General features: G+C 39.3%; 1 protein-coding gene across 1 annotated transcript in view; it reads right to left on the bottom strand.

Moving 5' to 3' along the window:
• Positions 1 to 23501, bottom strand: part of COL4A3 (collagen type IV alpha 3 chain) — a 120528-nt gene that overhangs the window by 2121 nt on the left and 94906 nt on the right. The window contains exons 36-52 of the mRNA XM_023759123.1: positions 22482 to 22580; positions 21447 to 21536; positions 20978 to 21117; positions 18698 to 18824; positions 17512 to 17583; positions 17040 to 17138; positions 16721 to 16768; positions 13986 to 14171; positions 13353 to 13483; positions 10852 to 10924; positions 9119 to 9190; positions 8906 to 9031; positions 7961 to 8059; positions 4713 to 4925; positions 2347 to 2524; positions 2104 to 2218; positions 504 to 676 (exon numbers count right to left, since the gene is read on the bottom strand). Coding sequence (XP_023614891.1) covers positions 504 to 676; positions 2104 to 2218; positions 2347 to 2524; positions 4713 to 4925; positions 7961 to 8059; positions 8906 to 9031; positions 9119 to 9190; positions 10852 to 10924; positions 13353 to 13483; positions 13986 to 14171; positions 16721 to 16768; positions 17040 to 17138; positions 17512 to 17583; positions 18698 to 18824; positions 20978 to 21117; positions 21447 to 21536; positions 22482 to 22580 — 2041 coding nt within the window. The remainder of the gene's footprint in view (positions 1 to 503; positions 677 to 2103; positions 2219 to 2346; positions 2525 to 4712; positions 4926 to 7960; positions 8060 to 8905; positions 9032 to 9118; positions 9191 to 10851; positions 10925 to 13352; positions 13484 to 13985; positions 14172 to 16720; positions 16769 to 17039; positions 17139 to 17511; positions 17584 to 18697; positions 18825 to 20977; positions 21118 to 21446; positions 21537 to 22481; positions 22581 to 23501) is intronic.

Here is a 23501-nt window from a genome sequence, read left to right as displayed (position 1 = left end):
TATATATATATAGACATTTTATGATTTTAGTTGTATTTTGGTAGCACAGAGGAAACATACAGATCATCTTTTTATAATGAAAACTACACCTACTTTTTAAATAGCCTGTCTTAAAACTCGTCCGATACAATAAATTAAAATTAGCAGATCATTTAATGGTTTTATTCAGTAATTTACTATCAATCTATATCTAAATATTAACCAGTTAACTTCCACGCGTCCAAAACAGAAACCATCCCCACGTCTTTTTATGTTATAGACGCTTATGGTGTACAGAGGGTTAAATACATCTAGTGATGCCTTTGTTGGCAGAGTAGTACAAAACCATGGCTATCCGTTGCTTCTTATAAACTAGAAGTGCCAAGCTAAACAGGATTTCATTGGTATGCGAACTTTTAAAAATATGAGTACAACAACACACAGGTAATCACAATCTAACATAGGCAACCTTTTAATAGTTCTGCAGTTGCGTCATTAGATTAAATTTGATTTTGAATAATTACCTGAACATTCTTTTTGGGTTTAATGAAGCCAACCAGAAACTGTAGGAATTTGAATAGTAGTTGCATGTTCCTCTTCCATGACATTCTATGAATGGACTGGCTCGGAATTCTTCCAGGCAGGATCCCGGGGATGCCAGTGCTTGCCCAGAGCCCTCAGAACCTGCGCTTGTGAACTATCACAGTGAAAATATCAGAATAAGAATTCTGTGCATGGTGTTGAAATTTTTAGTGCCATACATATATGGCATCTTGTCTTTTATTGCTACATATGTATATAGTAATAGAAGACAAGAAAAAAAAGCATGAATTTAGCTTCTTACGCTTCTTTGCTCAGATTTGCTAGTGTTCCATGTTGAACTATAGTCATCAAAAAGAAAGTAAAAACTTTCTTTTGCCTAGAATGCTCTTTTTCCCCAGGTGTGACTGGTTCTTTCTTGTCATTCAGAGGTCTGTTTAAATATAATTTCCAGAGGCTTTCTTTGATGTCACTCCTCTCACATTCTCTCCCTTTGTCTTGCCTTATGTCCTTCATGATACCATTTACCGTCTGTGCTCATTACTGTTGTTATTGTGTCTTCTTGTTTATTGTCGACCTTCTCCACTAGGATAGAAGCTCCATGAGAGCAGGAACTTTGGTTTACTGCAGGTATCTTTAGGACCTAGACCAGTGATGGCGAACCTTTTGAGCTCGGCGTGTCAGCATTTTGAAAAACCCTAACTTAACTCTGATGCCGTGTCACATAGAAATTTTTTGATATTTGCAACCATAGTAAAACAAAGACTTATATTTTTGATATTTATTTTATATATTTAAGTGCCATTTAACAAAGAAAAATCAACCAAAAAAATGAGTTCGTGTGTCACCTCTGACACGCATGTCATAGGTTGGCCATCACTGACCTAGACCATTCATGGCATATGGTAGGTGCTGATGTTTGAAACAATGGACATTTGTGAGTAAAGAAGGGGGAATAGTGTTTTATAAATGATGCTCTACAGAATATGAATAACCACTAACTACAGTGTACAGCAGTCAGACTCACAGATGGTCAGTTCATAGATTTCTTCATTTAGCACTTATATCAGGGGAATTTTTCTTTAAAAGGTGTTTTCTCTTAGTTCCCATCTTCATATGAATACCAAAGGAAACAGTATAAGGCATAAAGATTTTGGGCCAGACAGATGTAGGTGCAAATCGTAGTTTTACTACTTATTGTGGGACCTTGGGGAAATTATTCCTTTTTTTTAATGTAAATCTGTAGATGATAGAAACTGTCTTGCAGAATTTTCATAAGGATTATGGAGTATGTATATAAAATATGTACATTTTTAAAAATAGACATTTTATTACCAATATTGTAGTTACTGTTCACCTAAATGTCTTATTTAGAATTTGTGGGTAATCTCCTGAGAAGTTTTTTCAAATGCTCCATTTTTTTTTTTACCAAAAAAACAACTTATTGGTTTTTAAAAAGAGAGTATATTTTCAGATTTACAAGCAAATGTTCATGACATATGAATTGATGACAGTCACATTTTGGGGGCATTTAGGATTTCATAGGCAGTTTTTACTGTGAATTTGCTGTCCCTTTTTCCTTACCATAATGAAAGAAAATCCTGTCCAGAGAGAAATCCAGTCATGGGGACATGCGGGAATGTCTGTGGTTTGGCTGTGAATGGCTATGGCAATCGCAGGACCTTCACAGACAGTGCATCTGTAACATGAAACAAAGAATGTGGTGGCATCGCCACTTTTTGCACTGTGATGTGCTATCTATAGTGTGATTACAAATGGAGTAATTTACCTGGTTTCATCACAAAACTAAAGGATTGAAATTTTTACCTGCTAATATAAGGCTGCAGGGCCCTGCCAGTAATTGGAGCCATGTCCATTGGCATCGGAGCTGGTGTTGACAGCCAGTATGAATAATCATTTCGAGATGCGAAATTACATACATCATTGGTGTTACAGAATAGGAATGGCATTGTGGTAAATCGCTGTAGGCAGCTTCCAAGAGTTCCTAATAAAACATCAGACTAGGTATCACTTTCAGTAACATTAAAACTATTTTGAACATTGTTACCAGGTAGAGACGAATTAAAACATAATCTATGGCAAAAACTGAAGAAAGACAACACTAAAGAATTATCACTGCTGAGGGGTTGGAGCGTCTGGGGAGAGGTAAATGGGGGGAAAAGGAGACTTACCAGGTATGTAATACATTAAGCAATAAAGAATTTTTAAAAAAAGTTATAAGTTATATGACAAAATGTTATATAAGTTTAAAAAATGATAGAAATTAAAGATTCAGTGGGTAAACAAATCCTCTTTCTCCTTCCATAATACTTCCTGTGGCTCTTTCTAATCAGTCTAGAATTTGAGGACTGGTAGAAGGTTAGTTAGTCAGTTTTTGCTTCAAAGTATTCCTAGTTCTTGATATGTTTATAATAGCTAATAGCCAGATAAAGCTTTAGAAAAGATGTTGCTTTTAATATTAAAAAAGTGATTTAAGTGAAAATTGTTTTTGTTGAACAGGACAAGCTATATTGGCATTTAAGAGCAAGGCTCCTGGCTTCGAGTTCAAGATGACGGAGTAGCACTCAGCAGGTGTGGCTCAGGGTAGAGAGTCAACCTATGAACCAGAAGAAATCGTGGTTCAATTTCTGGTCTGGGCACATGCCTGGGTTGCAGGCTTGATCCCTAGTAGGTGGCATGCAGGAGGCAGCCGATCAATGACTCTCTCTCATCATTGATGTTTCTATCTCTCTCTCCCTCTCCCTTCCTCTCTGAAATCAATAAAAATATATTAAAAAAAAAAAAGATGACGGAAGTTCCTGAGTTCACCTCCTCTCATTGACACCAAAACAACAACTGCATATAGAACAGCTATCTCTGAGAACAACCTGAAAACTAGCAGAACAGATTTTCTACAACTACTGATATTTTTTAAAAGCCACATTGAAATGGATAGGAGGGGTGGAGACTAAGTCTACTCAGGACCTACCCTATCCTCCACTCCCCATTCAGTGACTCACAGTGGGAGGGATATCACAACCACAGATATCTTCCCCAAAGAGCTAGCGGTCCAAGCCCTAGCCTGGAGACCTAAACCAGGAAGAGGAGCCCCTATAACATCTGGCTTTGAAAACCAGCAGGGTTTACATCTGGGAGAGCCAAAGGGAAACCCAGGTTGTGCTCTTTCTGAGTCCTGGCACAGAGGAGCAGATTGAAAAGCACCTAGGTCATATGCGAAGGTGATACATTAAACTAGTTCAGGGCATGTGCTGGAGCAACAGGAATCTGTTAGAACTTTCTCCTGAGTCAGAGGTTGCTGGCAGGCGCCATTCCCCTCTCCCCTTTCTTTAACCTAGCCGGTGCCATTTCTGACACACTCCATTAACCTCTCGAACACTATTCACCCCACGCTGGCGTTTCCCTGAGGACCCACCCAGGTTAGTACTCGTCCAAAGAGGCCCCTGCCCTGCCACACCCCGTGGGTGCTTATCTGAAGAAAATGAAACACTAATTCAAAAGGATATATGTATCCCCATGTTCACTGCAGCATTATTTACAATAGCCAAGATATGGGAGCAACCAAGATGTTCATCAATAGATGAATAAAGAAGAAATAGATGTTCACACACACATGCCAGAATATTAGCCATGAAAAGAATGAAATCTTGCCCTTTGTGACAATATGGATAAGTGAAATAAATCAGAGAAAGACAAATACTTTATGTATGGAATCTACAAAACTAAACAAATGAACAAAACAAATCAACTCAGATACAGAAAAACTAATTGTTGCCAGAGGTTTGGGTGGTGGTGGTATGGGCAAAAAGGTGAAGGGGATTAAGAGGTCCAAACATAAGTCACAGGATGTAAAGTACAGCATACGGAATACAGTCAATAATATCACAATAACTGTATGATGACAGATAATGGACTTGGTGGTGATCACTTTGTAAGGTGTATAAATATGAAATCTCACTACATTGTATACCTGAAACTAATAATATTGGATGTCAACTACAATTAAAAAGCTTTACATTCTAGAATAAACATTAGATATTAGGCCTATGTTTTGTTTACTCTCTTTAAAAAGTACTGTAACATACCCAAGGTACTTCAGAGTGAAGCACCACATACCACAAAAATTTACAATCTGTATTTGGAACAGTGAGTGGGAACTTGGACTGGGACATTACCCAGGTCTTGTCCATAAGCTTGTTCATTTCCTTGTATGAAAAGAAGAGAGAACCCATTATAGAGTGGCTCCGTTCCTTCTGGACAGGAAGGAATTGCTGTGGTCTGACTATGGCGGGTGAAAATAAAGCCTCTCATCGTTGTCCCGGTTGCAGGTGGTCCGATGTCACCAGGTATCCCCTTCAAACCTGGCCGTCCATCGAATCCAGGTGGTCCTTCAAGAAACACATTATACATGTTGCAACACAAATAACCTCAAACTTATTCCAAAGTACTAATTTAAATGTTTGTGTATATCTGATAAGCCCCAAATATAGAAAGGAGCCACAGAATAGTGGCTTATAAAATGGTCAAACAATATTATTGAATGCTGAATAATGTCACACAATGCCTGTTATAGATACTGCATAATGTACATACATTGTATGTTACAAATACAATGCATGTGTATATCTTATGGGTGTTCTGAGATCAGGTCTTCTGCTTTGTATTTCCCTGTGGTGCCTAACACAGTGGTCTGCCTCTGGTAGGTCTTATGTACATCTTTTATGCATAAATCAGTGTATCCTACAATGGAAATAGAAGCCAAATATCTATGCTTTGAAAATCTATTCAAGAAGATAAATTACATAGATTTTTTCATAAATTCAATAAACATGGAAAACATTGACAGTTCCTTTCAAAGGTGCAAACTTCAAGAATGTTTTTGATCAATTAGTAAGGCAAGTAAAAACAAGACTTTTTCTTCTGTGATAAGAGTTTATATGAATTAAAACAAGAATACTTTTTTTACTTTGTAAATTTTCTCTGCATTTGAGTAAGCTAATTAATACACCTTTGTCACTACCATTTTTCTCATTCCTCCTGTTCTCCCTTTCTTCATCAAATACCCACTATTTATGAAACTGGCAGAGGCTAGCCACCCCCATCTCCCCTGATCCATTTCTGCTGCCACTGCACCCCGACCCTCCACTCCAACCTGATCTGGGTGATGGTTCTTTAGAATTCTAAGGACATGCAGAGCCAGCAGACACTTGGATTTTGGGCCTAGTGAGTCAAGGGAGGTATTGTTCCCCATAAACAACCAGGCCATGGAGTCAGGCAGTGTCCTAGTTTAGTCCTAATTATAAGTCAATCCTTTTCACAAGAATTTGGTAAAGTCCCAATATTATATATTTTTTTCAGTCTCCTCATTTCTATCTTCGGGGTCCATGGGTCAGTCTTTGAAATTAAAAAATAGACCATATCCAAATTCTTAAAAGTTGTCTTGAAAAGTTAGATTGCCATTGTTTTAAATATATCAGATAGAGAAGGTATCTTCACTGTTCCTAGCATCTACCCTCTTTTGCAGGGGGCTATCCCTGGCTCCAAGCAGAAGATCCCTTCAGGTCTCTGCACAGGAATTGTGAAGTGATTAGCTAAGCATGACAAGAAACTCAAGTGAGTGATTATGCAAGTCAGCATGATCTGAGGATATTCTGCATTTCCACGAAAGTCCAAGGCTTTCAGTTTAGACCAATGCTGTTTGACTCTTAGATCCCTTCCTCATTCTTAGGAGGTCTTTGGTAGCATTAGGACCAACTATGTCAACTTCAGTGGTTCCCAACCTTTTTTTGGCCATGCCCACCTAAGCATCTCTAAAATCCTGATGCCCCTCCCCCGTGTGACATATAATTCTTATTATTCAAAAAGTGAATAATTATTCACGTGGAGGAAGCCTAAAAGGCCATCAACTTGGTCTAAACAAGCTTCCAAAGAATATGGCATCCATGAAAGAGAAAAAAGAAAGGACAGTTGAAATACTGAGGAAGAAATCTCTAAGAAATTGTTAAAAAAGAATAGTAATATGAAGTGATATGAAAAAATAGCAAATAAAGTTTCAAAACATATAGAGAACTGAAATGCACAAATATGTCACAATATATATTTATATACTGTATAAACATATAAGGCCCCTGGAACCATAAGAAATGCCAAAAATTCACTGTTAATAACTCATTCTCAAATTGCCCCCTTCAAAAATCAAATTGCCCCCCTGTGGGGTGTGTGCCTCACGTTGGGAACCACCAGTCTACTTGATAATCATTCTCAGTACAATCTGTACTGTAGCACCTTTGCTCTTGCTGTGCTCCCATTCTGAAAGAACTAACTTGGTCAGTAAACTTTTTTTAATTAATAGAATTATTAGTAAGACTTTTTTTTTATTTACCAATTTAAAAAACATTTGAAGGAAAGTCAAATAAATAGTGCTCTAATGTACACTCATGACAATACTAAATTATGAGTTATTAAGAAATTGATATATGCCGAAGCCGGTTTGGCTCAGTGGATAGAGCGTTGGCCTGCGGACTGAAAGGTCCCGGGTTCGATTCCGGTCAAGGGCATGTACCTTGGTTGCGGGCACATCCCCAGTGGGAGATGTGCAGGAGGCAGCTGATCGATGTTTCTCTCTCATCGATGTTTCTAACTCTCTATCTCTCTCCCTTCCTCTCTGTAAAAAATCAATAAAATATATATAAAAAAAAGAAAAGAAATTGATATAGTTAACATTAGCATATTTGAATTTTTAAAGATTTAAATATCCAGTCTTTATAGCCTTATTATAATGGATCTGGGCATATAATTGGAAAAATCCCATTTAGAATTTTTTCTCATTTTAACAAAGTCAGCAATCCTAAAATATAAGATTTGGACATCTAGGTAGTTTGTAGGAAGTGCTTTTGAAACTTTTGCAGAAGGCAGATTTTGACCCAGGTGAAGATAAAGCTTATGTTCAGACTTAAATATTTAAGAGCCCCCCCCCTCCCCCCGAGTTATTGAGTTGTAGTCAAGAATGGCATAGTTAACACATGGCTTTCCTAAGTAAGAATACCGAGTTGCTCTTCTATTTATATCAAGATAATATTTCTCTTCTTGTATAAGATTCCCATAAGTAGATATTATTAACTAAGTACTCCTATAAATTAAAAACAGCACTGGCCTTTATGAAAATGGAATTAGTGCTTCATGAGGACTAAATGTCCTCAAACTAATTTGGTGTGTATTTGTCTAGTTAGGAGGTAAGGAACGTGGTATATTCCAGTAACTCTTGATTTTCATCTCCCAAATGAGTGTTTTGCTGCTGGTTTTTAGTCTAATTTGAACAGCACACACTGAAAGATCTAGATTATTATTGTGGTCACATATTCAAGTAAGACTTCTCTGTCTATTGAAAGAGCTCTCCAGCGAAGGCAATAAGCTAGCCGTTTACCTTGCTCTCCTTTAGAACCTTTGCTGCCTTTTTCTCCAATTGGTCCAGGAGTTCCAGGTTTTCCATCCTTGCCTGGTTTACCTCTTGGCCCACAGGGTCCTACACATAAAACAACAACAACAAAAAACAAAACAAAAAACCAACATCGTATTGAATAGTTCATATAGGATAAAAGGTAGGGTGGTCTGCCATCCAGTTTACCTGGGACGTCCCCAGTTTCAGCAGTGTAAGTGCTGCAAGCTGAGCAGAAGCTAAGCCTTGTGTAAACTGGGACAGTTGGTCATCCAATTTGTTACACCCTCGTTCCCAGGAAAAAAGGCCCCTTAGAAATGAACTAGGAGTTTATGAAATACAGCATTTTAAAACTGCTGCTATTTTGATTTATGCTGTTCCAGAACTCACTATGCCCTTGTATTGATCAAAGTAATATGTTATCTCCCAGGTGTCTCAAGCAAACTTAGAACATAATTCCATTCAGGAGACTATCACAATATGCTGAACCTATATAAAGGGGTTAGTTCAATTTTCATACACTAATACTAGTATTTTGAAAAGCTTTCATAAGATTAGCCTTACATTTGTATTTATTACTTTTCCAAGTGCTGTACAAAGCATTAGAAACGTACCAATACATAGAAGTCAGGTTTATTCAGGCAATCAGAAATAGAGCTCTAAGACAACAGTTGTTAGAGAAGACAGAATTCTTTTACCTTACTTAAAAAACAACATCCCTAAGTGCCCTAGAGTGTACTTACTTAAGTTTACACCATGCACAACAGCTTTCAATAGACTCAAAAGGCTTTATATTTGCTGGTCAAGACTAACATGAGCTCAAATTTGAAACCGATTATAAAAACCACTACAGTGTGTAACATTTCCTGTGAAGCACCGTTTGCTAGTTCAACTACTTCCTAGTGATCCAAGTCAGTGCTTCCGGTCCCACACCTGGGATTCCCGGTGGCCCTGGTGGCCCAGGTTCTCCTGGCATCCCTGGTCCTCCAGCTCTGCCCGGTGGCCCTGGACTTCCTGGAAGGGAGATGATCTTAACTGTGCCAGAGTCTCCACGTGCACCTATTGACATGAACATAAGGAGATGATGGCTTTATTGATGAGCTACCCTTTCTTCGTGGAGAGCAATACTAAGGCAGTAATATTTACCTTGTGGCCCTTTTGGCCCAGGTGGCCCTGGAGGTCCAATTTCTCCTGGAAATCCTGGATCACCCTTCTCTCCTTAAAACAAAGGGAGGGGGGTTGGGGAATGTGATTCCTCTTTTTTTAAATTTAATTTTTAAAAATTTATTTTTTTATTGATTAAGGTATTACATATGTGTCCTTATCTCCCCATTGCCCCCCACTCATGCCCTCACCCCCCTGTTGTCTGTGTCCATTGGTTAGGTTCATATGCATGTGTGATTCCTCTTAGAACAGTGGGTTTCCTAGCTAGATACTGGAAATTTTGACTGGAAGTTATAACTCTGTGACAGCCTGCAACAATGATATTCACATGGGTTTTGGCATGTCATTTGGACCCAATGTTTAATATCTATTGAAAAGTATATTCTATAAGTAAGCACTAAGGTTTTGTATTTTAGCATTGAAGGGGGGGGAGTTTCTAAGAGTTCACTAAGTTCAGAAAGCAATTCAATGTAATATTTAAGGTAAAATACAAAGTGACATTGAATCCTATTTCTAAATAAATAAAGTGTAAACTCAGTAGTGCCAGATGACAGATGGTCTTATTCTGAAATATGAGGGTGATTAAATGTTTCATGGAACATACACACTTTAACAGCTGATAGCTCAATTTTGAAAATGAGATGCATTTTAATAAACACTGCCTTTATAATTATTCCAAGTGTGTTTATACATTTATTGGGATACCCTATATTTAATAAGAGAACTGGATTGTATGACTCTCCCCTCTAAATACCTCTAAATATCTCCCCAGAATGTTTCTTTCGTGAGGCCTTTATGTAATTTTTCAATCCTTAGATATTCCTGTTGTGAGACTGGGGAAGTGACAGGTGGCACACATGTTTCCGGGCTGCCTGCCAGTAGTCGCCCACCCAATGTCTAATGAGACTCATCAGAATCACTTGCTTTGACTTATTCTTAGCTAATGTGCTCCTTGTGGAGTCAGTGATTGAAAACATGAACAAGGCTCTCTTTGAACTTCTTAGTCCTGGAAAAAGTCTTCCTTTGTGATAATGTGGCTGTATTCACTTTGGCTACACTTATTATTTAGCATCTTACAGTCTATAATAGATTCCCTGCCATACACAAAATAATAACGGGATTTAGCCAGCGAAGACAACAAATCCCATAGTCAAAAACTTATTTAAGGTGACAGCATCCTTATGGAAGATTGGAGAATTTCTAAAACCTGAAGCTTATATTTCTGGGGATGAACATTTTAAACTTAAAAATCCCCGAAGTATAGGTTTTTTTCTGATTAAAAACATAATATATGTGCCCCATAAAAAATGCTAAAACCTACATATAAAAATGTACTTACCCTCCCCGACTAATAAACAGTTTGATGAATATTCTTTTAGATTTTCAGCTTTTAAACTTGTAACACATGCACAAGGTAAAAGAAATAACCCAAGCAATGCTATTGCTATTAATGTAGGTCCCCAGCCCCCAACCCTCACACATCAGTACACTCAAAGGTAACCACTTTAAACTGTTTCTGTTTAGTTTTCCTATAGTTTCCACCTTTAAGGTATGGTTTTAATTTTTAAGCCCTCTTCTTCACTAACACTGAGGTCTTTTTTATTAAATCCTAACTGTCTGGGATGACTATGGGAGTTCAGTAAACATGTGTGTGACCTACACTGTGAATCTCAGTCATTGTATTTGCATCCAAAGAGCAGTGCACAAAACAGTACCTTTCATGCCTGGAAATCCTTGGAACCCAGGGTCACCTCTGGGCCCTGGCAGACCTGGAGTACCGGGGGCTCCCTATATTTCAAATAAAAGAGAGCAGAACCACAGACAAATTTTAAAAATCACAACATTCAAAGAAAATGGGATATAAATAGGATAGAATATGATAGGTAAGAATGAGCTGAGGTTAAGAGACATCATTTTAACTTTGCAATCACTGTTTCACCTCCTATAATTCCTCCGCCACCTACATATCTCCTTAAGACTATCGTTTTCAATAATAATAACTTAAAAAAAGAAATAAAAGGTAACCTTAAGCCCAAGACAAACATAACCTCCGATACTCATGAATGCGGTGTGACTATTGGATCCAATTGGATAGGAAGAGCAGGCACCAGACTGCTAGAATAAAAATTATAATTTGTATTTGTGATTCTTGTGAAGACAAGTTGTTGAACTGTAGCACCCATCGTCATTCTAACTAAGCCAGCAGAGTTATAAATTGGTCAGAGTGGTAGAAACAGTGTCCAAAGATGGGAGCATGAAGGGGTGGTTCGGGCAGTTCTGACATGCACTTTGGACAAGGATGCAATGATCTGCCCGGGAGGAGATGCTCCCTCCAATTAAGGCTTTACATGAATTTCTCTTGCAGCCATGAGATGCCCAAGCAAAGACATAGGAGGGGAGGGGGGAGCAGGGCTTCCAAAAAGAGCCATATGTCAGAATGTATGTTAAATCTACTCTACAGGGTCCATGTGAATGAGACAGCATGTGATTACTTGAAAACAGAGGACATGAAAAATGCCAAGAACAATAAGACTGCCCTGTGAGCCAACTGTCATTGGAGCAAGAAGACCAAACGAAGAAGCAGTCCTATTGCTTGGATAAGGCAGTGTGAGGTTAAAAAAAGGAGGGAGAGCAAACAGAACCATCTGATCCAGGACTCCCAGGCTTCTGAGGTCTGGCAGAGATAACCAGGGAGGAGGGCCCGGTGCCAGGCCCAGGCTTGGGTGGGGAGTGAGCTCTTCCAGGCAAGGAGAAAGCTGGTAAAGGCAGCCCGCCAGTTTAGACATCCATCAAGAAGAATTACCTTTCGAGTGCCAGTGTGGAAGCCTAGATCGTGGAACCACAGAAGGTTTAAGAGAGATCACATTTCCAAACCAGACTTTCCACGTCCCAGTGTCCTGGGGAGAACTTTTGATGTGAACATAGGGTCAGTGTTTGCCACTTTCAAAGAATCATGAAGAACACGAGGATACTCAGACTGAAGAAGGGCAAATATCTCACTTTTCAAATTAAAAAATTTAAATTTTTTTTTAAAAAGGTAGATTTTGGAAACCAAATACCAAGAGATCTTAAGAGAGCAGCATGATTCCTATGACAGAACTCTGATTCCTCATCAGTCTCCAAGAATTTGATGTAAACAGAGGAATCAGAAAGCTAGGAGGAGGGCTGAGGTGCTGAGTGAGAGGCTGAGTTGAGAGATAGTAATAGGCTGGGAGATGAGCCTAAATGAACAAAATGACATCTAAGAAAGGTAAATGTGAAAGTCCCACATTTAAGTCTCAAGTAAGCATGCAGGACAAGAACTAATGGAGAAAGCTTAATAGTAGTTCACGGGGGAAAGGCACATGGCCTTTCATTGACTGTAAGCTCAATGTGTGGGGACAAGATGGGGACGTGGCAGCCAAGCAGCCTGAGTGGATTTTAGGTTGTGTTACAAAGTGGGGATGTCAGGGTAGTGAGACTCTTCCCTCCTCCAGGCACGACCGAGTTCTCACTCCTGGATATTCTTTGTCCAGGGCCTGCATTTTTAAGGGAGATGTTGACAAACTAGGATATATCAATAGAGGCAGGGTTGATGAAAAGTTAAATTGAATTTGGGGGGGAAAAAGCAACACACACAGGTATTTATTGGGGGGAGAAAATATAGGGGTGGGCAAAAGTAGGTTTACAGTTATGAGTATGTAAAACAGTTTATTCTTGTATTATTTATTTATTAATTGTTGTATTTATTATTATTATTATTATTATTATTACTATTATTATTACTAACCTACTTTTGCCCACCCTTGTATTTGGAAGGAAATGGCAGGTATTTACAAACACTGCAGTGTATGTCATGGGAAGAAAATATACATTTAGGGGTAGCACACATAACTTCAAAAGCATATTAACAGAGACAAATCATGTTGTTTTCTAGAGCGATCCCAAACCCCTAGGTGTTTTTTGAAGCTTCCATAACTGGAGTTGTTCCGAATTGAAACAAGAAAAGGTCAGGAGTGACATAGAGAAGGGTTCCACATGGACCACACTTTAGGAGCCTCTTAGAAGCCAAATCTAATGCTTACAACTCTGGTCCTTTGAACCTCTGGACTCTGTCTTCTCCTGGGTGCACTGCACAGAAGCATGACAGATGGGAACATTTTGTAGCCTCTGTGCCTCTGATCCTGGCAATTGGTTTGGAAGACTACAAAAAGTCAAAATGATTTTCCACACTTACGGGAGGACCCGGTGGCCCTGTGTCTCCTATGGTTCCAGGTGGGCCTCTTGGGCCTGGCTCGCCCATAAGTCCCTTGTCTCCCTTTATGCCTTTGATGTGACTCCCCGGAGGTCCAGGGGGACCAGGCTCACCTGAATTCAGAAAGAGCCTGTCAGTACTGCATGCCGGGGAGCTCGGCAGGTTCTGTTGGCGATTCTTTGGAAGAGAGTGCAGACCCTGTTCCTGACCATTACCCTGAACAGTGTCCCCTTTGGGAGGGTGATGGGATTGTGGTCAAGACAGAAGAGATAATGCCAGTGAAGCACCTGGCACAAGGCAAGAACGGTTTCTCCCCAATGCAGGTCTGTGAGAGCAGGATCTTCTCCAGCTCCGTACCTGACACAGAGCAGGAGTCACTGGTGAATGGATGCATCTCTGTCTTTTAGGCTAATTTGGCATTTACCAATTTTACAGACCATCTGCCTCAACAATACCAACAGCTTTCGGGCACCCTGTGTGAAAACCGGTGGGTATGGGAAGGTGGAGAAGACCGGAGGGAAAAGAAGCAGTAAGGTCACACAAGGGGGAGTTGAAAGCTTCTGATGTTAAACATTATTTTCATTCTTTTATCTTCTTTAAAAGTAGACCCTCTACCTGGATTTCCTCTTGGGCCTGGTGGGCCTCGGTTTCCCTTTTGGCCAGGGATGATCGCACCAGGGAAACCTGGTGGCCCTGGGAATCCAGGCACTCCCGGGGGTCCTCGAGGCCCAACGTCTCCCACTGTCCCTTTCCTGCCGGGAAGGCCGGGAAAGCCTGGCGCTCCTCTGTCTCCTTTCGCTCCTGCAAAGGGAAAGGCTTTATAAGTTTCCGTAATGCCCCTATACTGGGAGTTATCATTTGTGGTTATCTCTAATAATGCGTTAAGACATATATATATATATATATATATATATATATATATATATATATATATATAATAAAAATAAGCTGGTAGAAGAAATGCAGGTCTCAAGTCAGTTCTGCCTTTGATTAGCCATTTGATCTTGGCAAAGGCACTTCACTTTGTCATATTCTTATTTTTAAAGTGAAGGTAGGACCTGACCTAGCTCAGGTCTTCAAGGACCCAGTGAGGTAATACATGGAAAAGTGAGATGGAAAAGCATGGTGTAAGGTCTAAAGTGTTCTGTAAATGTAAGCCATGATTGTTATTATCTGGTGAACTTTCAATAAAATGACATTATTTAATCACTGAAAACTCAGTAGAGCTCACAAAGCTAAAACTTCATGGCAAAGATGTGTGCATTGGAGGTGTCACCCAGCTCAGTCAGGGCAAAGGAACAACAAAGCTGTAATCCCGGCTCTGTCCTCTGGTTACTCCTCCCCCATACGGCAAACTCTACTCTGCAAGGGATGGATGTGGCAGGAGCTTTGGATTTACCAAGGAAGACCCCCAAAGGTCACTACTAAATAATAATATTTTTCAATAACCTTCAAGAACTTGTACATTGACATTCACAAATGGAAAAATGCTGTATAAGTTTAAAATAAACTCCCCCCTCTCTCCCATCTTTGTATTATTATAGAAACAGTAAGTGGCATAAAAATAGGAGACAGATATGATGGCAAGAAGACAAAGTGGGGATGAGGCTGCTGGCACAGGGAGGGCTTGGGAAGCTATTATGCAGGGAAGACAAAGTGAGGATGGAAATAAAATAGATGAATATTGACTATCTAGCCTTTTGTCTATCATGTTCTTTAGCTTTTGGATGTTTAGATGATTTCAGCTCACTCTAAGCTGTGAAATACTGTATTTGTACAATGGTCGGGCAATGGTCTGAGGCACCAAGTTGCTGTATTGGGTTATATATTCCAAGTCCATTCAAATTCTTCCTTGTTTTATGATATGGTTTCTTTTTAGGATTTGGGAGAATAAACTAATGAAAAGGATTCAGACCTTCCACGTTTCAAGGAACTCTTCTTCATATTTAGTTATCCTAGAGGGAATGAGGTACATAATCATTTACTTACATACACAATTAGGCTATTTGTTATTTTTGACTCTTTTTTAAAGCTTAAGATGTGGTCATTTTATATCAAATTTTATTTCTAAATAAATGCTAAAGATTCCTCATTCCAAATGGTTAAATTGGGAATTTAGCCCAGGAAAATGAACAGAAACTCTCCTTTTGGACATAATTCTAAAACTCGTCTGTGACCTAGACTGGGAAAGCTTTTTGCTCATGGGGGAGGGAAGTGTGTGAGAGAACGTGGGGATATTGAACTCATCCGAAAAGTTGATCACATCATCCAGAAACAAACAGGAAGGGGCAGCTTTTGTCTATGTTCACAGTTGAGCTGGTAGGTCAAGAGGAAGTTCCTGCCACTCTGAGTTTCTCAGTAGCATCAGACTACTTCTTGCTGGTTCTTGTGAGTATTAATAACCAGGGTTTAGGTGTCTTTGCTAATAAAATTCTCAAATCCACAGGACCCATGGCTAAGAAGGGTCAATAAAAGATACAAGTAAGCTAATGTTTCTTCTGGCAGGTTTCTCTACAAAATGGGAAAACTTAAGCTGCTTATTTTATGAAACACTGGCACGAGAAATTCAGAACTACAGTTGTCCAATGAAAAACTTGTGTGTACTTTGAATGATCAGTGGATAGAGCGTCGGCCTGTGGACTCAAGGGTCCCAGGTTCGATACCAGTCAAGGGAATGTACCTTGGTTGCAGGCACATCCCCAGTAGGGGGTGTGCAGGAAGCAACTGATCGATGTTTCTCTCTCATCGATGTTTCTAACTCTCTATCCCTCTCCCTTCCTCTCTGTAAAAAATCAATAAAATATATTTATAAAAAAAAGAAAAAAAAAAAGAAAAACTTGTGTGTGCTTTGAATGATATGCTCAGTAAATTGCCAGGTCTGAGATGTTAACAGAATTTATCAAGAGTAGCACCACCCATAAGCTGGCTCTGGGGGTTGGAATCAGAGCTGTGAAGATGATAAGGTGGGAAATGGTTGGCATTATTCCTGCATCTAAGAAGAGCTGGGAGGGATGCTCATTGAGAAGCCACCAATTTCATCTTCTCCTTTTAGGAAATGATGCCTTTAAAACATGCTGTCAACAACAAAGCAAATAGATAAGAAGCCTTTTTATTTTTAAAGACTTCCATAGCAGGAAATCCTGAAATTGGATCACAGTTTCTAATTCATTCACTTTGTGGTAATGGTAATAATGAAGCATTTTTACTTGAATACGAAGAATAGAAACATCCTATTTTACCACTGGGACTCCTTTAATTCCATATGTTTTTATTTTATAGATCAAGTATATTGCATTGGATTCTGTCCTTGAACCTGTAAGTCACAGGGCCAAGAAGGAAGAACTGCTCACCTTGAACACCAGGTTTCCCTTTTGGGCCTGGAAGTGCCCCCAGCAAACCTGAAAGAGGTAATTTTGGCATATTAATATTTTACATGTGGTTGATTTCATTATGTAGATATGATTCATTCTACTAGGTCAATTTAACCTTGGCAATAAAAGGAAGTTTAAATGATCACACACCCAGAACATGTTAAAGATTGTTCTGTCAGAAAAGAATCTCTAGAGCAGTGAAGGGTTACTAATTATTAACTACTAATTAATAATTAGTGTCACTAATTACTTCATGCAAAATAAAACTAGTGGATCTAAGATAATGAGCAAGTTGTACCAGTTTCTCCCTTTTCTCCTGGTGGGCCAGGAATCCCATCGCATCCTTGGTCTCCTCTCATACCCATGGGTCCAGGGTTTCCTGGGAATCCTGGAGGGCCTGAAAAAAAAAAAGTCATTCAAAGAGAGAACTTCCTGTCAATGGCCTAATGTGCCAGATGTGTAATTCTGGTAAAAGTGTTTATTTTGCAGAACTGTAGTTCTCTGCAGCTAACTTCACAATGAAAGCTATGAACAGACTAATACAATCCTGGGGATTATCACTTTGGAATGTCTAGGTTGGCAGACCTTTGAATTAGGTATAAATAGCTAGCCTCACTCTTCTGCATTTCTGCCTGAGGACTGAGTAACTGGAGGCTACCTTCTAAAGAGCAGTCGTGGATCAAAGCTACAGCTAAGCAGAGGTTCAAACTCAGGGGAACATGCTTCCCTCAGGAAAGGGCGATAGACAATAGACAAAGTAGAAAAGGAACCTTTTGTTCCTGGAAATCCAGGGAAGCCTTTCATTCCTTTCGACCCCATGTCACCATCAGGACCCGGCTTTCCTATAAATGGAGAGAGAGGGAAAGGACAAAAAATACTGAAAGATAAATGGTTACATTGGCTGAAATGGTCGGTTCTTACAGTCAACTGTGCTCACGCTGGTGTTCACGTGACTTGTACCCATTACCTCAGGCTTTTTCTTGGGTGCTGCTTCCCTAGAGAAGCACAGCAATGTGTTGAATCACTTTGAAGGGTGTGCATACAGCAATCACATGGGCCACTCGATACCTGACTTATTGCTTTAATTGAGAATTAACGGCAAATCTATGGCACCTTTTAGTGTTTGAAATGATAATTTAAATGGTATCTGTAAGTAAGACCTGCGGCTGCAACCCAGTAGCTTAGCAGTTGATTGTAGTAAAGCAAAACAAAAACTGAATCCTGAATTATAAGCAAATAAAAACGAAAGCCAAATTTGACCTTGAAACATGTCAGAAAAATGAAACCACAACAGTGTTATGGGTTGAATTGTGTTGCTTCCTAATTTATATGTTGGAGTCCTAACCCTCAATATTTCAGAATATCACTCTACTTGGAGACAGGGTCTTTAAAGAAGCGGTTAGATTAAGATGAGGTCACTAGGGTGGGCTCTACTCCAACATGACTGGTGTCTTTATAAGGAGAGGCTATTTGGACACAGACACAGAGGACAGACACGGGGGAAGGTGGCCCTCTATGAGTCAAGGAGAAAGGCTTCAGAAGAAATCAAACTTGCCGATACCTTGATCTCAAACTTCTAGCCTACAGAATTGTGAGAAAATAAATTTCCATCTGTTGTTTGTTATGGGAAACCTAGAAAACTGATACAACCATCATAAGATTGGACAACGAACTAACATTTCACGTCTTTAGGCTGAGCTCCTCAGAAATTTTGGGGAGCACCTCAGAAGTTTTGTTTACGGGAGCAGCTTTTTAGATCTCAGTCCACCAAACTGGCTCATCGGCAAGTAAGGCTTCTCTTGATTAATCTTCTACTCCTTAGTGTCTTAGAATTTGAAGATCAAAGTTGAATAAAAGCAATTATAATACAAAAACCTAAATAGCTTTCTGTCTACAGAGACGATTCTAGGCAGTGAGAGCCATGCTTTCTGCTCTCAGAGTAAAGCCCATGCTCACCTGGGTGGCCGGGACTTCCAGGATGTCCAGGGACTCCGTCAGGTCCAGCAGGCCCTGAATATCCAGGTGGCCCAGGTGGCCCTCTTTCTCCTTTCATTCCCACGACACCTGGCAATCCTGGTTCTCCCTTAAATTCAGTCAAACACCTTTAAAATTCTCATATAAGCAGGGTATGTGATCAGAATGAAGTATAAACTATATTTGTTTGCATTTATTTATTATTATTAACACTAGAGGCCCAGTGCATGAAATTCGTGCACTGGTAGGGTCCCTAGCTGCTGCTGGCCGGGTACTCCCTCCCTTCCCCCAGCTGCCAGCCGGCCCTGCCCCCTGGTCAAACTCCTAGACGAACTCCTGGTTGAGGGGACAATTTGCATACTACGCTTTTACTATATAGGAATATTATTTAGCTAGTTAGTTAGCAATTCATACTGAGTATCTGCTGTGTGCCAGTACTGTGACAGGTGTTTGGAAAAGGGGGCTACATGTTTTGTGGGGCCCATCCCAAAATGAATATTCAGTTCCCTTTTACAAAATGGGAAAGCAATTCAAGACAGTGACATCAAAGCATTGAACCAAGTGTGCCGTCCTTCTTAGCACCCAACCTCCGTGACTACATGGGTCACACACCTACAAAGCTGGCTCTCACCAGGAATATAATAACCATATACACATGTGTGATATATACAGTCCCTGCTTCATGGAGCTTTAGAGACCAGTGGGGAGATAGGAAATAATCACACAAAGGTATAATTTCAACTTGTGATGATTAACTCAGGAGTAGGAAAGAAATAGACCAAATGAATATATGTTCTACAGATATTATGCATGCCGATAAGTGCATGTCAATCATATGTAAAAGAAAGCAAAATCTTCATTACATCTGTACTTCAATTTTATGATAAACCAACACGTATGGAGTTGGTGGTTACTTACAAAATCTCCATAGTAATTGATTAAAATATACTACTCTGTTACTATGATTTGCCAGTCTGATAAAATGAGCCCATTTTTTTGTTCAATGCATAGTTCTGAACATCTCTTCTGTGGTTACCTATGAAAACCCTAAATCTAAGTGAAACAATTAATTGAATGTGAATCAAGTATAAGACAATTCCTCACTGAGAAAATATCTCAGTGGAAACGGTGTCTCCCTGGTTTTCTGAGGACCTAATCTAAAAATCAAGGGCAAAGGAAATTTATTTGTGCTCCAAGTAATAAAGGGTTGCTTTCTTGGGTCTGTGTGGCTTCTAAATATTTTCTTTTATGTTGTTTTAGTAATTACCACTGGAGAACATGATTGGTGGAAATCTTTAGGAAAGGTAATATTTTATTGGCTCAAAATTGTCAGGGAAAAGGCCCCCTAAGCAACAAGTTTTATATATTTGAGAGTCATATACTTTTGAAAGTCTGATAAAAATGTAGACTCTCCCCTACAAAAATTTGCATTCATTTTACATTCAATTTCAGGAGATTAGTAGACTTCTTCAGGTTCCATAGATGCATGGAAATCCATGTTAAAACCCCTGCTTATGGGAATTTATATTAACCATTCTCTAGTGATCTAGCTCTGGCTTTTATTGTAAGTACACACAGAAAGATTGGAAGGAAATGAACCTAAAAAACCCAGCTGAGCCCCATGGAAATGTTTGGTGAAATGTTTGGTTGTTACTTGGTACAACATGCTAGCAAGGGCTTCAACCTCTAATTAACGGCACAAGCGCTGAGAGCATTGAGACAAGATACAATTCTGTGTAATGGAATGAAAGTATAGTTCTAAAACAATTAAAATACAAGTATGTATCTTAGGATTTTGTCTGCTTTTTGATGATGCTCTAAAGTTATTTTACTTTATATCTTTTATTACAGTTTAATAAGTCAAATGTTTTTTATTATAAGGTTTGGAAATTTATTTTTATAAGTCTGTGTGAGGTGAGTCCACAGCAGAGACTGGCTACTTTGTGTCACAGAAAACAAACACTGCCCTGGCAGATTGTGTGAGTCACTTATCACTGCCCCCTTCTGGCAGCACACTGAAATTGCAGGGACAATTATGAGAAATTCCTTGAGAGTTGAAACTGACAGGAATACATTAAGAAGTTGACAGCTGTGTAATAGGCATCTTCAGTTGTGAAGACAGGATTAAAGAGAACCCAAATGCCTACCTGAAAATATAATAATATTTAAAATGTTCTCTGCTCACATTGAATCCAATAGTTGTTGGTATTTAAAGGGACTCACCCCACCACCAAAATGTAAGTACTTCACTGGCCGATATACCTTGGGTCCTGGTGGTCCTGGCCTTGTGCCTTCTGAATAACCTGGCTCTCCCTTATCTCCTTGGAAACCATGAATACCTGGGAAGCCTGTTTTTCCAGGGAGACCTGGGAGTCCCAAAGTTCCTCTCTTTCCTTTGGACCCTGAAATTAGGAAAGAAATCAGATAAAAGAGGTAAACACAGGGATCTCGAAGTGTTCTACTTCCTGCCTTTGCACAAACCACCTTTCTTTTAGGAAGCTGACTTTTCGGTATCACTAATATACCAGGTAGTCATAATGGATTATTTTTACACAATGTAAATATTATTTTGTTCTCACTAGTGTTCTAGTTGCACATAGTGCATTTGTCTGAAAGTAAATCTAGTTGTATTACACCAACTTTCTAAGAAATGGGAAATCAAAACAACAAAAAATCCAGAACTGGGATCCATCATAAGCTTGTAAGCTCATAGCAGGATCTTATACATTACCTGGGAACCCCATGTTCCCCATGCTTCCTGGCACTCCAGGGGGGCCTGGTTCTCCAGGATTCCCATTGCTTCCAGGATCTCCTCTGGGGCCTTGAGAAGAAATAAACAGTCATGTGCCCTGCATAGTTCCTGGACACAAGCTGCTCAATAAATATTGGTTGCCTGCATGAATTTATGTATCCAGAGCAGCCAGGCCAGTTGGTTTAAGTACTTGCTAGCTGCCTTTTTGCCTTCATATAAGGAGGGGACTGAGGACCCAGACACGTAAACTTAGAGAAAGTTAGGTTCTTGTCAGCAGGCTTTGATTTTGAATATCAAAATCATCCTAGGACCAACGCAGGGAAGTAATAGATTTCTACACTGAACATTTATTGCCAGTTAATATATTTTGATGGGATCGCAGAGAATAAGGTGGCTACTTTATTTTTTTAAAATATTTTATTGATTTTTTACAGAGGGGAAGGGAGAGGGATAGAGAGTTAGAAACATCGATGAGAGAGAAACATCGATCAGCTGCCTCCTGCACACCCCCTACTGGGGATGTGCCTGCAACCAAGGTACATGCCCTTGACCTGAATCGAACCTGGGACCCTTGAGTCCGCAGGCTGATGCTCTATCCACTGAGCCAAACCGGTTAGGGCTAAGGTGGCTACTTTAATTGTTCAAAAAATTAGTTTGCAAACTCAATAACCTGATTAAAAAAGAAAGAGGCAAATTTGAAAACCTCTAAAGCATTATCTAGTTTTCTTCTATGATATGTAATATTGTGATAAATTAAAGTTTACAATACATATTAGTAGTTTCAAAATAACATTTTTAGTACAAAAATGGAACTTTGTGCATATTAATATTTTTTAGTTAATACAGGCTAACTATACACACCTTCATTTTGGTTTAATTTAGGAGCAAATTTCTGTTAGAAGACTATTAGAGCAGGATTCACATTCATACCAGAAAGTCTAGAAACACATTTTTGTTACATTTAGATTTAGGGAAACTTAAAGCCTGATATTTCTATTAGCAAGTCCACTGTACCTGATGGTCCTGGCGGACCAGGTGGCCCTTTGAGTCCTTCTAAACCTGGTAACCCGGGAATGCCTCTGTTTCCTTTCTCACCCGGCTGTCCTGTAAACCCTAAAGTGAAACAATGTATTAAAAATACAGGTTAGAATTTTATCAGAGTTATCCACATCCTGATTAACATTGATGTGATATTGTTATAATAGGATATAGGATATTTGTTAAGAGAATGGGCCAATGTGGACTTACCTCTTTTTAAAAACAGGATTAAATGAGAATATTAGCACAGTAGCTGGCATGAGTGAGCTCTCAAACAAAACCAGCAATTAACAAACATTATAAGAATTAGTGGCCTAAATAGAATTTCTTCTTGCTTTATCTTAGTGATGCCAGAGGACCATGTTTGTATCTACACTATCCCATTCTCAGTCCATTTATTATAACTATGGTGTATTAACTAATTAGCATATGACAGACACTATTCTCTTTTATTTATCTTATTTAATCTGCAGGCAATCTCAGTCTATCCTCAAGCCTCCCCAGATAGAGTGCAGAGATGAGAAAACTGGTCTAAGAAGTCAACGGACTAAGCTAGAGGCGCCCTGTCCATCAGTCGTAGTGTTGGGACTTGAACCCAGTTCCACAGGCGGGAGAACTCATAAACTTCCCACAACACTGTCTTGCTTTTGTAGAACACGGCTTTGATCACACTATTTTCCAGATCAAAAATATTACTCACTGTCTTTTCATATATACACCTGCGTCTCCCCTGCAGACTCCTTTAGGAGAGGGCCACAGTGGTGCTTACCTGCACCCTCAATACCTCATCCGTTTGCAGAGGATGCCTTTGAGTCTTTGAGAAATTAAGATTTCAAAAATGGGTTGTATTTAAATTAAAGAGGCCTACAGCACCTTGTGCAGAATTTGTTAAGCAAATCTTTATCCATCCTTATGTTATAAGCATAAAAATATTTCTTGACTACAATCCCACTTCTCAAAATGTGTTACTAATTACTCAACACAATATGGTTTTGC

This window comes from Myotis lucifugus, unplaced genomic scaffold, assembly GCF_000147115.1.
Source record: "Myotis lucifugus unplaced genomic scaffold, Myoluc2.0 scaffold_3, whole genome shotgun sequence".
In the NCBI taxonomy this organism is placed as follows: Eukaryota; Metazoa; Chordata; class Mammalia; order Chiroptera; family Vespertilionidae; genus Myotis; species Myotis lucifugus.
Note: the sequence above shows the minus strand (reverse complement) of the source record. Positions and strands in the feature narration are given on the sequence as shown.